This window comes from Equus asinus, chromosome 6 (genome assembly GCF_041296235.1).
Source record: "Equus asinus isolate D_3611 breed Donkey chromosome 6, EquAss-T2T_v2, whole genome shotgun sequence".
In the NCBI taxonomy this organism is placed as follows: domain Eukaryota; kingdom Metazoa; phylum Chordata; class Mammalia; order Perissodactyla; family Equidae; genus Equus; species Equus asinus.
Window position 1 is genome coordinate 63,067,387 of NC_091795.1, and position 15,997 is coordinate 63,083,383.

The 15,997-nt window shown below is 55.8% G+C and overlaps 1 protein-coding gene across 4 annotated transcripts in view; it reads right to left on the reverse strand.

The window, feature by feature from the left end:
• Positions 1-8,376: 8,376 nt before the first annotated feature.
• The window catches only part of TTC7A (tetratricopeptide repeat domain 7A), a 121,028-nt gene continuing 113,407 nt past the window's right edge, over positions 8,377-15,997 (reverse strand). For all 4 annotated transcript variants that reach the window (XM_014833136.3, XM_044772371.2, XM_070512142.1 and 1 more), the window contains one exon: positions 8,377-10,454. In XM_014833136.3, the coding sequence (XP_014688622.1) occupies positions 10,233-10,454 (222 nt within the window). In that variant the 3' untranslated portion in view covers positions 8,377-10,232. The remainder of the gene's footprint in view (positions 10,455-15,997) is intronic.

The following is a 15,997-nucleotide window of genomic DNA, read 5'->3' on the forward strand; positions in this document are numbered from 1 at the left end:
ATTTGAAGAGCAGGGCTTCCTTCTGTCCTTTTCAAGATGGAGAGAGTGGACAGACCGGGTTGACTTTGAGCATGAGCTGTGAGATTGGGATATTAACACCTAGCCGCTGGGGCTGTTGTGTGCATCAAATGACATTTTCAAAGGGGCTTAGAAAAGCGATAGAGCGCACAGCTGCAGATGGAAGGGACTTGGACGTTTATCCTAAGTCTTTGAGGGGTCTTTCCTGCAGGATCCCTCCTCCCAACCCCATTGACTGCTGTGACATTGGCTTCTGAGTTCCCTGCCCTGGCTTCCCTGAGCATCCCTCCTTCTGTTCCTCTCCCCTCCCACCCACTCACCCCCAACTGCCTCTGAATTTGGCTTCAACCAAAGGGAATGGCTCTTCTTGGCTGCAAATATCTTCTGCTGTTTCCATGCAACATTCCCTCTCGGTTAAGTCAGAGCGTGTTAAAAGTCACAGCACTGAGGGGGACAGCTTATCCCCCTCCCTTCTCTTCTCTCTTTCCCTCCTTCCTCATCCCCACCTGCATCCCCTCACTGCTTTCTGGACCTGCAGGTGGCACCGTTCAAACACGGAGGCCAAGGGTCACAGGTTGCTTAGGTGACCCACCCTGTCTCCAGCGTCATGTCTCACCTGCTTGATGACACCTACCTTGATGCAGCACAGAGCTGCCTGGACTCAGGTCCCTGTGCCTAGGATTACTTTGAAAGCCCTATTATCTTGAAAACACAGTTCAAAATCTACAAGTTCAGAATCAGTGATTCTAAGCTGCACTTTAGATTCCCCTGGAGAGTCTTTAAAAATCTCCTTGCCTGGCAGCTTCCAGACAGATCACATCAGACTCTCTGGAGGTAGGACTCAGGCCAGTGTTTTTTTTTAAACTCCCCCTACTCCCTCCCCACAGGAGATTCTAATGAGTCGCCAAGGTTAAGAACCCCCGCTGAGATGGTGTGAAGGCACCGATCACCAATAACTCTGGGTGGGGGCACAGGTGGTTCTCCCAACCCTGAAGGTTTAAGAAGAAGATGGGACCTTGCCCTAGGGAGGCACTCTCCAGCTGCAAAGAAGAGGTTAACTCATGTTAGCATCTGGCTGAGTCCTAAGGGAAGAGGATGACACAGGGCAGGTTTGTCTGGGTGAAGCCAGTGCCTGGAAGCTTACCAGGTGGAGCTTTTCTGAGTAGAAGGGACAGCAGGGGCCTGAATCCAGGCACCTCCCGCCAGCCTGACTCTTGGCTGGGCTCCTCAAGACCTCCTGCCCCTGCCTAGCCCACTCTGGGGACCAGAGATACAGTGTCACTGGAAGAGGAAGTGAGCCCAGTGCCGCATCCCTGGTCCCCGGAGTGGGCTGGGTCGGGGTAGGAGGCAGGGACTGACAACACATTCCATTCAACTCACCCCCCCTGGAACTGAGTGGCCAGTGGGGAGGGGGCAGGGTGGGACAACGAGGTGGTGCACTGGGAGCTGTGCAGGTCACAAACAGAGCTCAGGGTTTGAGGAGGACTGGCCATTGCCCTGCGTCCCCTTTCTGAAGTCTCAGAGCTCAGAGATCCTGCATGGTAACTGAGGGCCATCAAGGAGAAAGGAAGTTGCGGGAGCTTCCCTTATTCCACAGGGCCAGATGCCAGGTAGGGTCCCACCTGTTTAGGCTTCTAATCCCCAACTCCTTCTGGGCTGGGCATGGGAGCCGGCCTGCAGAGTCCCCTGAGCCCCAGGTGCCCAACCCTGAGCCCGGCATAGCTCTTTTTTTTTTTTTAAGATTGGCTCTGAGCTAACATCTGTTGCCAATCTTTTTTTCCCCCCTTCTTCTTCTTCCCAAAGCCCCCCAGTACATAGTTATATATTCTAATTGTAGATCCTTCTATTTCTGCTATGTGGGACACCACCTCAGCATGGCTTGATGAGTGGTGCCATGTCCATGCCCAGGATCTGAACTAATGAACCTTGGGCTGCTGAAATTAGCCCTTAACCCAAGGGCTTGCCCAAATTAGTCTCACTGAACTAAAGTCAAGGTGTCAGCAGAGCTAGTTCCAGAAGGATCCTCCTTCTGGAGACTCTGAGGGGAGAATTTATGTCGTTGTCTTTTTCAGAATCGAAAGACCACCTGCATCCCTTTGCTTATGGCCCCTTCCTTAAATCACACCAAACTCCTGCTCCCATCGTCATATCTGCTCCTGAGTCTGACCCTCCCCCTTCCTGTGAGGATGCTTGGGATTATATTGGGCTCCAGATGATCCACATCTCAAGGTTCTTAACTTAATCACATTTGCAAAGTCCCTTTACCCTGTAAGAGAACACAGTCACAGGTCTGGGGATTAGGACATGGACACCGTTGGGGGGACACTATTCAGCCTTCCATCTATCTAACCTCTAGCTGGGAGAGGGAGTGAGGTGTCCTTCGGCCTGAAATACTAGCCTTCCCCCAGCCCAGGGTGTGTGAACTCCAAGCCCCCTCCCCAGTCTCCCCAGGCTGGCTGGGTGCCTCTCCTAAGTGCTCCAGCAGCCCCCAGATCCTTGCCTGAGGCAACGTTGGACTGTGGGCTCTGGGATCGTAGGGTTGGGACCCACTGGGGCATGGGTGGATTTCCCAGCACCTAGCACATGTTAGCACATGATAGATGCTCACTGAATACTATAGATGCTCCAAGATACACCATTATCCTTTAGGAAATGGAGAAGCTTTTTATAATGTCTTCTGTATTGTACAAGTTCCTTTAATTATTTTGAACCACAGAGAATTGTTTAGGGAAGGGCTATTAGCCTGAGTAACCTCAGTCAGGTTGCTCATGTTGGATACTAACAGAATTCATCTGATAAAATGAGGGTTTTTTTTTTTTCTTTTCTTTTCTTTTTGAGGAAGATTAGGCCTGAGCTAACATCTGTGGCCAATTCTCCTCTTTTTTTTTTTTGCTGAGGAAGATTGGCCCTGAGCTAACATCCGTGCCCATCTTCTTCTACTTTATATGTGGGACACCTGCCACAGCATGGCTTGATAAGCGGTGCATATGTCCACACCCGGGATCCAAACTGGTGAACCCCAGGCCGCCAAAATGGAGCGTGCAAACTTAACCGCTGTGCCACTGGGTGGGCCCCTGACAAAATAAATTTTTAAAAAGAGGATATAAAGAAATTTAGTACTGATTTGTTTCCTTGGGGTTGGATCTTAAGATTGCAGGTGTTAGATGTTATAAACAGGCTCTCTGTGGATCACTTAAAAAGTAATCATGTTAAAAGTTGTATTATGGGAAATGGTTAGCTGAGAGGAGAGCTCGCCTAATGTTTTACAAATCATACTTATGGTTCCCCATAAAATCTCCAGTGGCCACATTATTCCAGGATTTTTAAAGTGCCCTATTTTAACTAACATGGAAATGAAAATGAAGCTTCTGGAAAATTGTGTTCAATGATCCACTTATCTATAGTGTAGATGAGAATCCTAATGGTGAAGATGCATATTTCAAAGATAGTTTATAGGGAAGGATTAAATATATGTGTAATTTTGTTAAGAAACTATAATGGATTGGGACCAACTGCAGGCCCTTGAGCAGCCATAATAGACTCACGGGGGCTGTGGCCTCTCCGCAGAGCCCCCCGGATACCACAAGGGTAAAATGCTGGGATGGCGTGTGGGTTGGGGGAGAGGGGAGGCTCAGGTCAGCCTGTGGGTGGGGACAAGGTGGCCTCACTCCACATTTGTACTTCAAGCCTCCAGTGGCAGGAGAGCCCCCTAGAGCCCAGCTGGTGTCCCACTCAGGAGGGCACACAGGTGTGGCTGAGTCCAAGTGTGTGGGATATGGGGGCTGCACCACAGGGTGCAAGAGTGCGAGAGAGTGAGCTGGCCTGGATGTTCTGACAAAGACTAAGGATCCCATAAGGTGAGTAGGGGGAGGGGAGGAGGGCGGAGAGAGGGATACTTCTGGAAGGCATGGGAAGTGGGTCTTGAAGAGTGAGGGGCATGGAGTGAGCCCCAGCAGGAATTCTGGGAAGAGGCCCTGCAGGGGTGGAGTCGACATGGGAGGACATGGGTCCTTGAGGCCGTAGGAGATCCAGTAGATTCACGGGAGGAAGAAAAGGGGAGGAGGAGGAGCAGGGAAGGAAGGCAAGGCCCCAGGGGGGTGTTGCTCCCAGCTCAGGAGAGAAGCTGTCTGGAGGGAGGAGGCGCCCTGGCCCCAGCCTGGCACAGGCGGCAGGGGCCCTTGTGGGCTCACATTCGCTTGCAGTGGGCCAGGCTGTCAAAGCCCCTGTACCCTTGAGGGGTGCTCTCAAGAGTGCGGAGTGTGAATCATGTAGGATGCCGCCACCCACAGCCACAGAGCCCTGGGCCTTGTTGGGGGTGGGGTGGTGAGCTGTGAGCTCCTGGACACAAGACAGGTGAGAGGAGCTTGCAATGGCCTCTTCTTTCTGGGCCCAAACTGAAGCGATTGAGAGCAGAGTTACAGAGACTGCCCAGGGGACAGGGAGCTGGGGAAGCCATCTGTGCTCTGACCTTCAAGCAGGGAAGGGACCCATCTCAGGTGTCAGCTCTGACATCTGAGGTCACTTCCCTTTTGCAACAGTGTCCTCATGTCTGCCCTGATCTCCATTTCAGCATATACGTTCCTCAAGGCGGCAGGTTTACCTCGCAGAACGCAGTAGCTGTGTAGCCCCCTGGTACACAGCTGTGTATTCTTCGCTGTGGGTTCCTCTAGTTGTGGCATGTGGGACGCTGCCTCAGCGTGGTCTGACGAGCAGTGCCATGTCCGCGCCCAGGATTCGAACCGACGAAACACTGGGCCGCCTGCAGCGGAGCGCGCGAACTTAACCACTCGGCCACGGGGCCAGCCCCAATAATATGCATTTTTTAAAAGAGGTCTCCAATGACTCTCTTCTTGCTAAATTCCAGAGACAGTTAAGGGGGAAAAGGAATGAGGGAGAGGGCGAGAGAGTGAGCAGTGACAGTCACCACCTGTCTGGGGGGCCTCTGCACAGGGGTGCCCAGGCCACCTTGTAGGCTGTGGGTCAGTCCAGAGGGGAGGAACTTTGGTTCTGGAACCTACTCATTGTCCAGTCAGCTGATGGGCAGGACAGTGGGGTCACATGGCCCAATGCAGAGCTCCCGTGGTGACCTTTTCATGTTTCTGGACTGTGTGGCATCTTCAGAACCCCCTTGCTATTTGGGGGACCTTCTAGCCTCGTGAGTGACCTCCACTTCCGGAACCTCCTTACTGGCTGCAGAAAGGGTGAGCACTGGCAGGCAGCATCACCCATTCCAATCCACTGAAGCAGGGGCCCAAGCCTGCAGCCAGAGGGGCGAAGCTGCCGGCAGAGGGGGTGGGCTTCTGCGCACCCAAGGGCCCCTGGACCTGTGTATCTTCCCCTGTGACACTCCAGTAGAGGACTTCGGGTGATGCATGAGTCCATGGATCCCTGAGGGGTCAGTCTGCTGCCGCCATGACGGGGGCTTCCTGCCTCTCTCCCCGTGTCCAGTGAGCAGGCTCTGTGGGTGAGGACCTAGGTTCCTAGGCCTTGCCGTATACCAAGTAACTGGAAGTGGAGAAATCATGACCTCTTCACGTTTCATGGGGACAAAACCAACTTCCCAACGTTGTTGACTACCAAAGGAGCAATGTCGGAGAGAAAGTTCACAGAGAAGTGCCTTCTACATAGTATAGTGCAGCAAGAACGTTAGATTGTCATTGTCATCTTCATTCCAAGAGAGGAGCCAGGACAGGAGCCGCCCATGGGTGCACCATAAGGTGACGATGACAGGGAGGGAAAGGGATGGGTGTTCAAAGGAGTATGAGTTCTGTTGTCTGCCTCTTCCAGAGGGATCAGCATTGTACCCAGTTCCCAGAAGGGCAAGGCTTGCGGGAATGAGGGGCTGATGCAAGGTGTTAGAAGGGGCCAGGTTATTGCCCACCTGGAACTCTGGCTGCTCAAGCAGCCACATTTTGTGTCCTGAGGCCCATGTCCTCTGGTCACAACTGATTACTCTTAGTGATCCATGAAAAAATGAGTGGGGCCAATGGGATCCTCTCGTCCAAGAATCTAAACTAAGATGCTCAGAGGGGAGTTGCTGCCGCACTGTAGGTGGTAGGTCAGCCAGTGGTGGGGCTGGAGCTGCCAGCGTGTGTAGATTGAACGTGGTCCTAGTGGAGCACACCTCTGAGTGAGCAAAGCCAGCTGGCAGGGAGAGGAGGAAGGAGCAGACAGAAGCAGAGAAAAGAATCGCACACACGTATTGAGTGTTTACTATGGGCCTGGCACTGTTCTAGGCTCTTTCCATGTTTTTCCCACTTAATCATCAAAGCAATCCACAAAGCAGGCACTATTTCAGTATTCTTCTTACTTTACAGATGAGGAGACAGGCACAGAGAGGTTAGGTGATTTGCTCAAGGCCACAGGGCCAGCCAGTGGTAGAGCTGGGCCTTTGAGCTCAGGCTCAGTGCTGACTCCATCGCAGAAGACAGACCCATGGCTGCTTTGGCCCTAGGTCTGTGCACTGTAGCTCCTGCCCCAGGGCTCCAGGGAGCTCCCTGTCTCCTCCTGGAGCTACCTTCAGTGCGTCTCTGTTGTTTGAAACTGGAAGAGCTTGATGAGAATTTGAAGGAATTTCTGGCAGGGGATGGCAGGAGACTTTCTGGTCAAGACCTCCCCAGCCTCCAGAACCCTCTGGGTCAGCACCACGTGGGTTGGTCCCATGGATTGCTTATGCATGAGGCTGCCTGACTCTGAGTTGCCATCAGGAGCCGGTAGCATGCACAGGGGGAGGTTTGTTTAGCTGGATGCTTCCCAAGCAAGGCCAATAAATATTTGCACGGTGACAACATCTGAGTGCCTGGGTAGGGGATGTGAATGCAACAATGGGCACTTTGGTACTGAAAGGAGTCTGGGTGGTGGTGGTTGGAATTCCATTCATATTTGTGCCTGCAGATAAACATTATTAATACTAAAGGGCTGTGTCCTAGAGAGTGGCGGGTGGGCTGGAGGGCCATGGGGGTGACAGTGCAACCCGAGTCTTGGCCCCAGACTTCAGCCCTTGTTCTGGCTCAATGGGTTGGACACGGGGCTGTCTCCCTCCCTCTCCAGTGAGGGTTTGTGTGTGAACGAGGGGTCTGCAGACTGGCAGCCGGGGCTCAGGAAAGGCCTGGGTCTCCACCATTGCTTGACCTTCCAACATCTGACCAACTTGAGGTCAGCCTCCCCTTCCTCCATTTTCTTCCTTGTAAGATGAGCCTTCTAGACCTTTCTCCTAGGCTGGCAGATAATGTAACACCACCTATGGCTTTTAATCCTCACCCCAGGGTCCGTGAGCTGGGGGTGAGTGTTCGTGACAGTAATCAGATGCTAATTGTTAAATCACTGAAGATTGTGAACATGTTTCCTTACATAAAGTATCACAGCGAAAGAGAAGCTGGGCACTCAAAGACCCTTCCTCACTAGGACAGCAAAACCGTAACCGAGACTAGGGCTGGGGGGGAATGGGGAGTGGGGGAGGCCAGGCCACAGGGAGGCCGCAGGCGTGCCAAGCTCTGTCTAGGGCGGCCGTGAGTCCTAGGCTGTCTTCAAAGTGGGTGGGTGCAGCCCTGGGGGTGGTGCCAGATGATCCCTTGAGGTGCACGAAGAAACTAGAGCCTCTGTGTAAATTTAGGTCACCCTTTAAAATGTTACTGCACCCTCTATCCTATAGCATATGAGCCTGTGGTATCACACATATCAGGAGTGTAGTGGCATGGACTTCTCAGTGCAGGTGGCCCCTCTGGATGTGGCCAGGACCCCTCCCCCCAGGCCTCGCCCTCAGGTGCTCCATGGGCAGTGCCGGTGGCAGGAGCTTCTCCTGTTCAGATGTTCAGACCAGTTGACAAGTTCGGCCCTGGAAGCAGCAGGGGGCTCAGGCCCATCTGAGGGACAGGTGGCAGGCCACAAAGAGGCCTGCTCTAGCCAGCCGCCCTGCCTGGACCCCTCACTGCCTCCTCCCACTCACCTCCAGGATTCAGCACTGACCTCAGTACCCTCTCCGGACCCTGCCTGCCTCTCATCCACTCACTTGGCTCAAACCACAACCTCCTCAACGGGCCCCTCCGTCCCCTCCTTCCTCCTCCACACCTGCCCCACCTGTGTGGCCAGGCCCCAGGCTTCAAGACTTCTTCAGCCTCTCTCCTCCCTCAACACCCCCTGAAGGCCCGTTCCGGGGCCACCAGCCTGCTGAATGGACACGCTGCTTCAGACAAACCTTCAAGGGGCTCTTTATTCAATTTGCGAACTGTCAGCAACTCGGCCAGCCCCTCTGGGGGCTCCTCCAAGGAAATGCTTCAAGTTGAGCGCGTTCAGTGCCTTTCCTGTTACCAAGAACTGACTACCCACATCTTTGGGCCCCCCAAGGCAAAGCAACAGCACTTGTTTTTTCTTGTTTACTTTTTTTTTAAACAGAATTCCAGAATAAAAATAGATCTATATCATATATATATATTTATACATAGACATACACATAGAGAGAGCCTTCAACCAAGAGGCAAAGGATCTGGTGTCTCCCAGTGTCCCCTGGCCGGGTGGGGGAAGGCCAGGGGTGCAGCCTCTCCCTGGGAAGGAGCATCTGGGCATATGCAGCGCTGAGCCATTGCGGCCAGGAGGGTGGGTCTCTAACAGCCCCTGCTCCGAGGAACAGACTTGGGCTACGACAAACCAGGGCAGCCCTTGCCCGACCTTTCCACACACCTTAAAATGGGACATGTACCAGATGGAGCTTTAAAACTAAAACCCGAGTGCAGATCAAAAAGGAATTTCCTGATGGGCCCACGAGGGGCTGACTTCTTGGGGAGAATTCCAAGAGCATTGTGCAGCAGGGCTGGGGGAGCCAGCAGGGAAGACACCCACCCACTAGCCCCCAGGGACCCCTGCAGACAAGGGTGTCATGTACACAGAGGCCTGCGCAACCAGAGAGGAGGGGCCAGGCTCTATCCTCCTTGGGTCTCCAACCACAGTCCCCATTTGGCCCCAGGCAGGGGGTGGGGAAGGGTGGCTCAGGTCACCCAAGAAAGCCTGAGCTGAAAATGGGCTGTGGGTAGTAAGATGTACTGGGGACAGTCCTAGAGACTGCCTATCTCCACATCATAGGCCTTAGAGGATCTGCATTGTACCTATTGCCCAGAAAGGTAAGACCTGAAGGAATGACATGCTGATGCAAGGTCTGAGGGCTGGGTCCAGCAGCCCTGTTTGTATCCTGAGGCCCATCCTGAGGGCTATGGCCTAGGGCCTAAGGAGGCTGCTTGGGCTGGGGCACACTTCCAGGGAGATGGGGTAGGCAGAAATGGAAGGTTAGTTAGGGCCGGTGCTCAGTGGCCCTGGCCAGACCCCAGAGGCCCCAAAGGCACTTGGCAGCAGAGAGGAAGAGCACAGTGGGGCCCAGCCGGCCTCCTTGGGCAAAGAGGGGCACCACCAGGCATCATCCACTAAGTCAAAGTCTGGGAGAAGGACCCAGAGGTCCATCCTCCTCCCACCTGCCAGCAGATTCTTCAAGCCCTGACCGCCCTCGGCAAAACCTGAGAGTGATCCCAAACCCTGTCTAACCGAGGCGTGCGAACCATGGGGCTCCCTAAGGCTCAGAGGCAGGGGTTGGGGTGCAGCACAACTGCGAGGCTCCCCTGCCAGCACTCTCGGGAGCAGGTGCAGTCACCACAACTTAAGTCACTTAGGGTTCAAGCAGACTAGACTGTCTCCTGAGGTGCCAAGGAAGGAACCCAGGAAAACCCTCTTGGCTCCGTCAGAGGGCGGCTGGTGGGGTTCATCTTTGGTGTTGGAGGGCAGGGAGCTGAGGTTCAAGCCTAAAGCTTGTGCAAAGCCGGGAAACCCAGCGTCAGGGATGTTAGGGAGGGGCACGTACATCACAGGGGCTTCTAGACGGGCAGGGGAGGTACCCAAGCCACACTGACCCTTACTGCACACTTAGAGGATGCACGTATTCTCTGGGGAGGGGCCCCTGTGCTGATGTGGCCTCCCAGTTACTTCCTTGCTCACGAATGCCATGATGTCTGTCTAAATCCCAAGGAGCAAGGGATTTGCTTTTGATGCAAATCTGGTCCACCCAGCTCCAGATGAGCAGCTCCCAGAGCCAGCTGGCCCCGGAGGGAATACAGGGGTGGCTGGGAGAGGCGAGGAGAACTGGGGCCGCAGCCTGCAGAAGTGTTCCCTAGAGATGTATTTCCCTGAGGCCCCAACCTCCCCTGACCCAGGCTCCCTGTGGCCGCAGGGCAGAGTCAGAGCTCTCTCGGGATGATGGAGAAGGGCAGCACCGGGCTGCTGGCCTCCAGCTCGAGGGCCGTGAGGAAGCAGTCAACAGCCGCCTCGCTCTGGCCCTGGGCCTGCAGCACCTCGCCCAGGCCCTGCCATGCGTTGTGGCACGTGCTCTGCCTCTCCACGGCGTCCCGCAGCACCTTCTGGGCCAGGCTCTTGTGGCCCAGTCGACTCAGCATCAGACCCTGGGGAGCAAGCACAGGGCGGGTTAGTGAGGGTGTCTCGGGAGAGGGGCATCTTGGCCATCGGGGCAAGGAGTGGGAAGCAGCCTGGCCACCAGCCAAACAGGGCCTTGAGTCTCAGGCTTTGGTAGGGTCAAGTGACTGTGCCCTTTACCCATGCAAATCCAACCTGTCCCCGCCCAGCCCTGCTTCCAGCCCAGCCTCCCAGATCACCCACTGTGGGAGCTCTGTCCCTCCTGGCCCCGAGGGACAGGCTTTCAAGTCAGCAGACCTGGCTGTGAGTCTCCCCATTACCAGCTGGAGGATCCTGGGCAACTCACCACTCTCTGGCCCTGTTTCCTAAATGGGAAAGATGACAGTACCCGCCTCTAGGATTGTTGTGAAGTTTACAGCAGTCAGCACATGTAAAGCACCTGAACAGTGTCTGGCACACGTGAACCCTCAACCAGTGGATCTGTTACTCCCAGGCCTTACTGCTGCACTACAGAACTGCCCTTCTCCCCAGGGACCATGAGACCCAGGGATGTGCGCTACCAGCTTTGGACTCTACAACCAGAGGGAAGAACCTCAAGCTTGGGGGTGGGTGGGGGCAGCTCCTTTGTCTGCATCAGCAGCTGGCCTTCCTGCGGACGTCCGGGGACCAGGGACGGGTGCTGGGTGAAAGAAAGGGCTCTAGGAGGAGGGGTCGGGGGTGGCCACGAAGCTTGGCCCCTGCTGTTTGCCTCCAATACCCCAGTTGCCAGGGAGATAGAGGAAGTGACAGGAATTGTCACAGAAAGGAGTTGGGAAGTGAAACTGGCACCCTGTCCCTTCTACATCCTCTTCCACTCCCACAGGGAAGGGTAAAGAAAGGGTGGGGGGACAAGGTGGTGAGCAGGGGGAGGGGCCAGGACTCCCTTTCAGCCTCTGGTCCCAGGAAGGCTGCTTTGCACCATCCCACTGATCTATGTTCCCGCCCTCAAAGGTGGCATGGGATGGCAGCATGGGGGGGCCCTCCTCTCATTCAAAGACATGAGGTAAAGCAGGAACAACACTGACTTCCTCGACAGGTTGGGGATGGGGAGGGGGTGGGGAGCTGCCTTCTATTTGCCTGGAGCCCCTTCTCGGGTGCCCGCCCACTGATGGCCATGTACAATTTTAGCTGGAACATTTTCCTCCTCACCGAGCTCCCCAGAGTTAGGCTCTCTGTTGCTATGGAGACCCACCAGGGAAGATGCACAAGCCTGATTTCATAAAGTCCTCTGAGAGCCTGGAACATGACCAATTAGGCAAGAGTGAAAGATGGCGCTCAGGAAGCCCTAGGAAAAACTTCTCCCTCTCCAGAGGCACTGGCTGGTGGTCCTGTGGCCAGTGGGGCAGGAAAGGACAGGGGAGTTGTAGTCACAACGCCTCTTCAACCCAGAACGGAGCTGTCCCCAGGGAACCACACGGATGGGGCGGAGGACAGGGGAGCCGTGGCAGGGCAGGGCGGAGCCTCAGGCCACGGGGGAGCAGTGCTGACTCAGGGCTGCCCAGGACCAGAGGGCAGTGCCCAGTCTGGCCAGCATGGCTCCAGGCCAAGCTGTTCTGCCCGCACGGCCTGGGAGCTGGACCCCGAGGAGCTCACGATGGAACAGGGCCCACAGGGAGGGAGGGAAGGAAGGCGAGACGACAGGCAGCCAGACACCAAAATTAAGCACCAAAAATGGAAGGTTTGAGCCTGCGAGTGCTGCCCATCGGGGAGCGACAGAGGACAGAGGCCGAAGGCCAGCAGGGCCTCCCAGAGAGGGGGCGGGGCCGCAGCGGCCTCTACACACTTTTTCTATATTGAGCTTCCACATGAGATTTTGTTTGAAAAGAGGGCTCAAACAAACTGCTAAAACCCAGTTTGAAAACCCCTGATCTCAAGAAGTGTGTGGGTGTTGGGGAAGGAGCCAGATGTGTCTGAACAGGGCGTGCACATGTGCATGCACGCGTGTGCGCGTGTGTGGGTATTACTCTCGGTCTGGAAGGTTTGCAGCAGGCTCCCTGCATGTTCTGTAGAGGAAAAAGCCCAGGGCTCCACAGCCAGAAGACCTGCTGGGTTGGAATCCTAGCTCACCACCAACAAGTGCAGTGACCGTGGGCAAGAGGCCCATTTTCTCTGATCAGCAGTTTCCTCCTCTGTAAACCGGGGAACAGAATAGTCCTCCTTCAATGGGCTATTGTGAGGACTCTGCAATGATGAATTTGAAATTGTGCAGCTGGGGGACACAGTGGGCAGATAGCAAATGGAAGTGTCCCCAGGATGAGCGGAAGGTCCTGTAGGGGCGAGGAGGGGGTGGAACAGCTGATTTCTCTAGAGGGCAAGGCTCTCTGCGGGTGAAGACTGTGGGCTGGGGTGGGGTTGGATCACGTCCCCCCACCCTGGGGTGCTGACCTTAGAGCCTGAAAGGAGACACCGGGCCAGGTCAGGCTGGGGCCTGGAGGCCCAGGGCCTGTAACAGGATCTGCTGCCACCTGCCCGAGACAGCAGCTTGTTCATGTTTGGTAGCAACTCAGAGCTGTTTGCTGCTTGACAACTGGGTGGGGTCCACCCCAGGAAGATGCAAGGTCTCACCTGCTCTGCCCCCAGGCTGGGGCTGTGCTGAGGGCCCACTGTGACCCTCCTGGCACCCCCACTCCCAGCTGCCCAGAGAACAGGTCTCCAGCGAGATCGTGGGAATACAATTTCATCCAAATGTCCCTGCTGACTCCTCTCCACTCTGGCCAGGGGACACCCTGCACCGAGAGAGACTCAACCAGATACTGGGGTCTCTCAGCATCTGACCCTCACCTGGGAGATGCCAGGGCTGTGCTGCCCACCCACAGGGACTAGAAAGCCATGTGCAAGTCGCTTATGGCGATCAGGCACTGCGCCTATAAGAGGGGGCCAGGGTTGATTACAGCTGCTCAGGGAGAGGCAGGGCTATGGGGCAAGTCCCCCAAATTCCAACTTCACCCATTTCTTCTTCCCTCCTTCCTGGATCTCAGGGAGGAGAGAGCATCTGGCCACATCTCATCCACCTGGGAGCCTGCTCCCCAGGAAGCCTTCCCCGAGGACAGCACCTCCTGCCTCACCATCGCCTTGAGATTGTGCTCCATTACTGCAGGCTCTCATATGCGACCCCTGCCCTGCCCCTTCCTGGGCTGAGGGACAGGGTCCCTAGCTCCTGCCTGCTTCGCTGTTCCCCACAGGGCAGCAGCTCAACAGAGCTCAGGTGGGAGGGTCCTAGGCTCAAAGCCAGCTAATACACCAGAGGCACTTATGCATGCTTAATGATCTGCTTATGGCCACAAAGGCAGGCTGAGGGTCCCAAGGTCCAGCTGCGATATGGTCTCAGGTTTGGATGGAGACTCTGTGGGGGACCCTCCCCATTAGGAGACCAGGTTCTCTGTGGAGGTACCAGCTGGGGTCAGAGGCTGCAGCCTGGGATGGGAATGAGGGGGAAGAAGGGTCCTGCCTTCCTTTTTCAGAATTGCCACTGCACACCATCTCACTGCATTAATTCAGTGCCTGACACTGTCCCCCACAGGGGAGGGGCCGCAGGCAGGTCCTGACTCTGTGCGCCTGATTATTCTTTTGTGGGGAGGCCTGCCCTGGAAGCAGCCCCTAGTGCTGGGCCAGCTGCAAGCCAGGCTGCGAGCTGCCTCCCCGCCCCTACCCTCAAGTATTTATAGAAGTTATTTTGGGAATTTTCTTTCTGAGCTCAAGGCACATTCCTGGGATTCTGTAACAGCCTTTCCAGCTGGGAAGCCGGGAATCAGCTGGAGGCTGCTGGAACCTCCTGGTCCCTGGAGCCCCCTGCTTGGGGACTGTGGGGCTGCAGGGAGGAGCCCATGGTGAGGCTACCTCTGAGGCTGCTCCACAACACGGCTTCCCCGTTCACCCCTCCTGGGGCGCCGACACACCCTTCGAGGGAGGTCCACATTCCAGCCCCAGCCCAGGCTCTCTGGGCATTCCGGATCCTCATAGGTGTGTCAGCCTCAACCTGTCCAACCAGACTGGGAATGAGGTGGCTCTCCAGCTGAGAACCTAGCTGACTCATCACTGTACCCCTCCTGGGGCTGGGGCCACAGGCGGGTCCTACTTTCCTGTTGTGGAGAGGAGCACAGATTCTTCTAGACCCACCCATATGCCTGGCTGACAAGCTCCCCCCAGATCTCCCGTACACCCTCACAGGAAGAGACCCCTGCTGAGAGAGCCCCCAGACTCACTCAGAGCCCAACCTGGAGGAGGGGGTCTTCTGGGGTAGCAGAGGTGGCTGTGCTCCTCATGTGGAAGAACCCACACCTGTCTTTCCTCTTGGGGCCTCCAGAGATGAGATGCTGAAGAACACCAGTGGGCCTCTAGGCTGGGGTGGGGTTGTCTGTCTTCAGAGGGCCATGGGCCAGGCTCAAGGGTAAGCACTGGCTTGACAAGAGGACAAATCACATCATGGGGGCTCCCTTGCCAGCCCAACCTCTAGGCAGGGGGCTGGCCCTTTCCTCCTCCCACTTTCTGGGCTGGTTTCAGGTTCTGGGCCGGCTGGAGGCTCTGCCCACCCTGGAGCACGGCTCAGTCTGGGGGGCTGGGTCAGGAGGCTATAGTGAGGCCTCTGGACTTGAGGTCTAGAAGCGTGTGCCCTGTGATAGGCAGCGAGCAGCGGGCCTCACGGCAGAAGCTCCCTGACACTGAGCAGAAGGCAAAGCCTAAGGGGGTGGTGATGGCCTATTTGGGGGGGTGTGCTGGCCTCCTGGACAAAGGGGAAAGGGCTGGACCCTGCTAGACCCTCCAGACACATTGAGTCTTTCAGACCATTGATTCTGGGGCTACATTAAGCCAACAGTGCTTAGGTCTAGTTCTGATCTGAATCTATGACAGGCAGACAGAAAGCTTCCTGTCTACTTCCTCATCAGGGCTGGTATGGACTTCAGGAGCCCACACGCCAGCCTACAGCTATCAGCTAATGTCATCTGGGCCTTGCACTGTGTATGCTCTTGTCCCGGCCACAGGGCAGCTGGGGCCGATGTCCTGCATGTGTGTGCCTTGGCCAGAGTCAGCCCACACGCCAGCCTACGGCTATCAGCTAATGTCAGCTGGGCCTTGCACTGTGTACGCTCTTGTCCTGGCCACAGGGCAGCTGGGGCCGATGTCCTGCATGTGTGTGCCTTGCCAGAGTCGCCGGGTGGCTCAGTGAGGACGCAGCGGCTCTACCACAGTGAGTCTGGGGCTTGGCTCTGGGCTTCCACTTCCCTCTATAAACCAAGAGCATCTGAACCTGGCCTGGGAGCAGCACTTCAAAATGAAAAGGTCAAAGTAACCACAACTACTGGGCTGTTACCTTTCAGATTTAACCTGATTCTAACAAAAGCCCTCAGGGCCTGCCATTGTGCTTCCCATTCTACAGAGAGGACACTGAGGTTCTGAGAGGTTGGGGAACCCAGCCAAGGGTGAACAGCGAGTGCAGGCAGTGGGACTCAGGCCAGGGCAGCCAGACTCAAAGGCTATGCTCCAGCCTCTGGGCTGATACTGGGGCTTAAAAACCATCCCAGCCAACCAGCCCCAG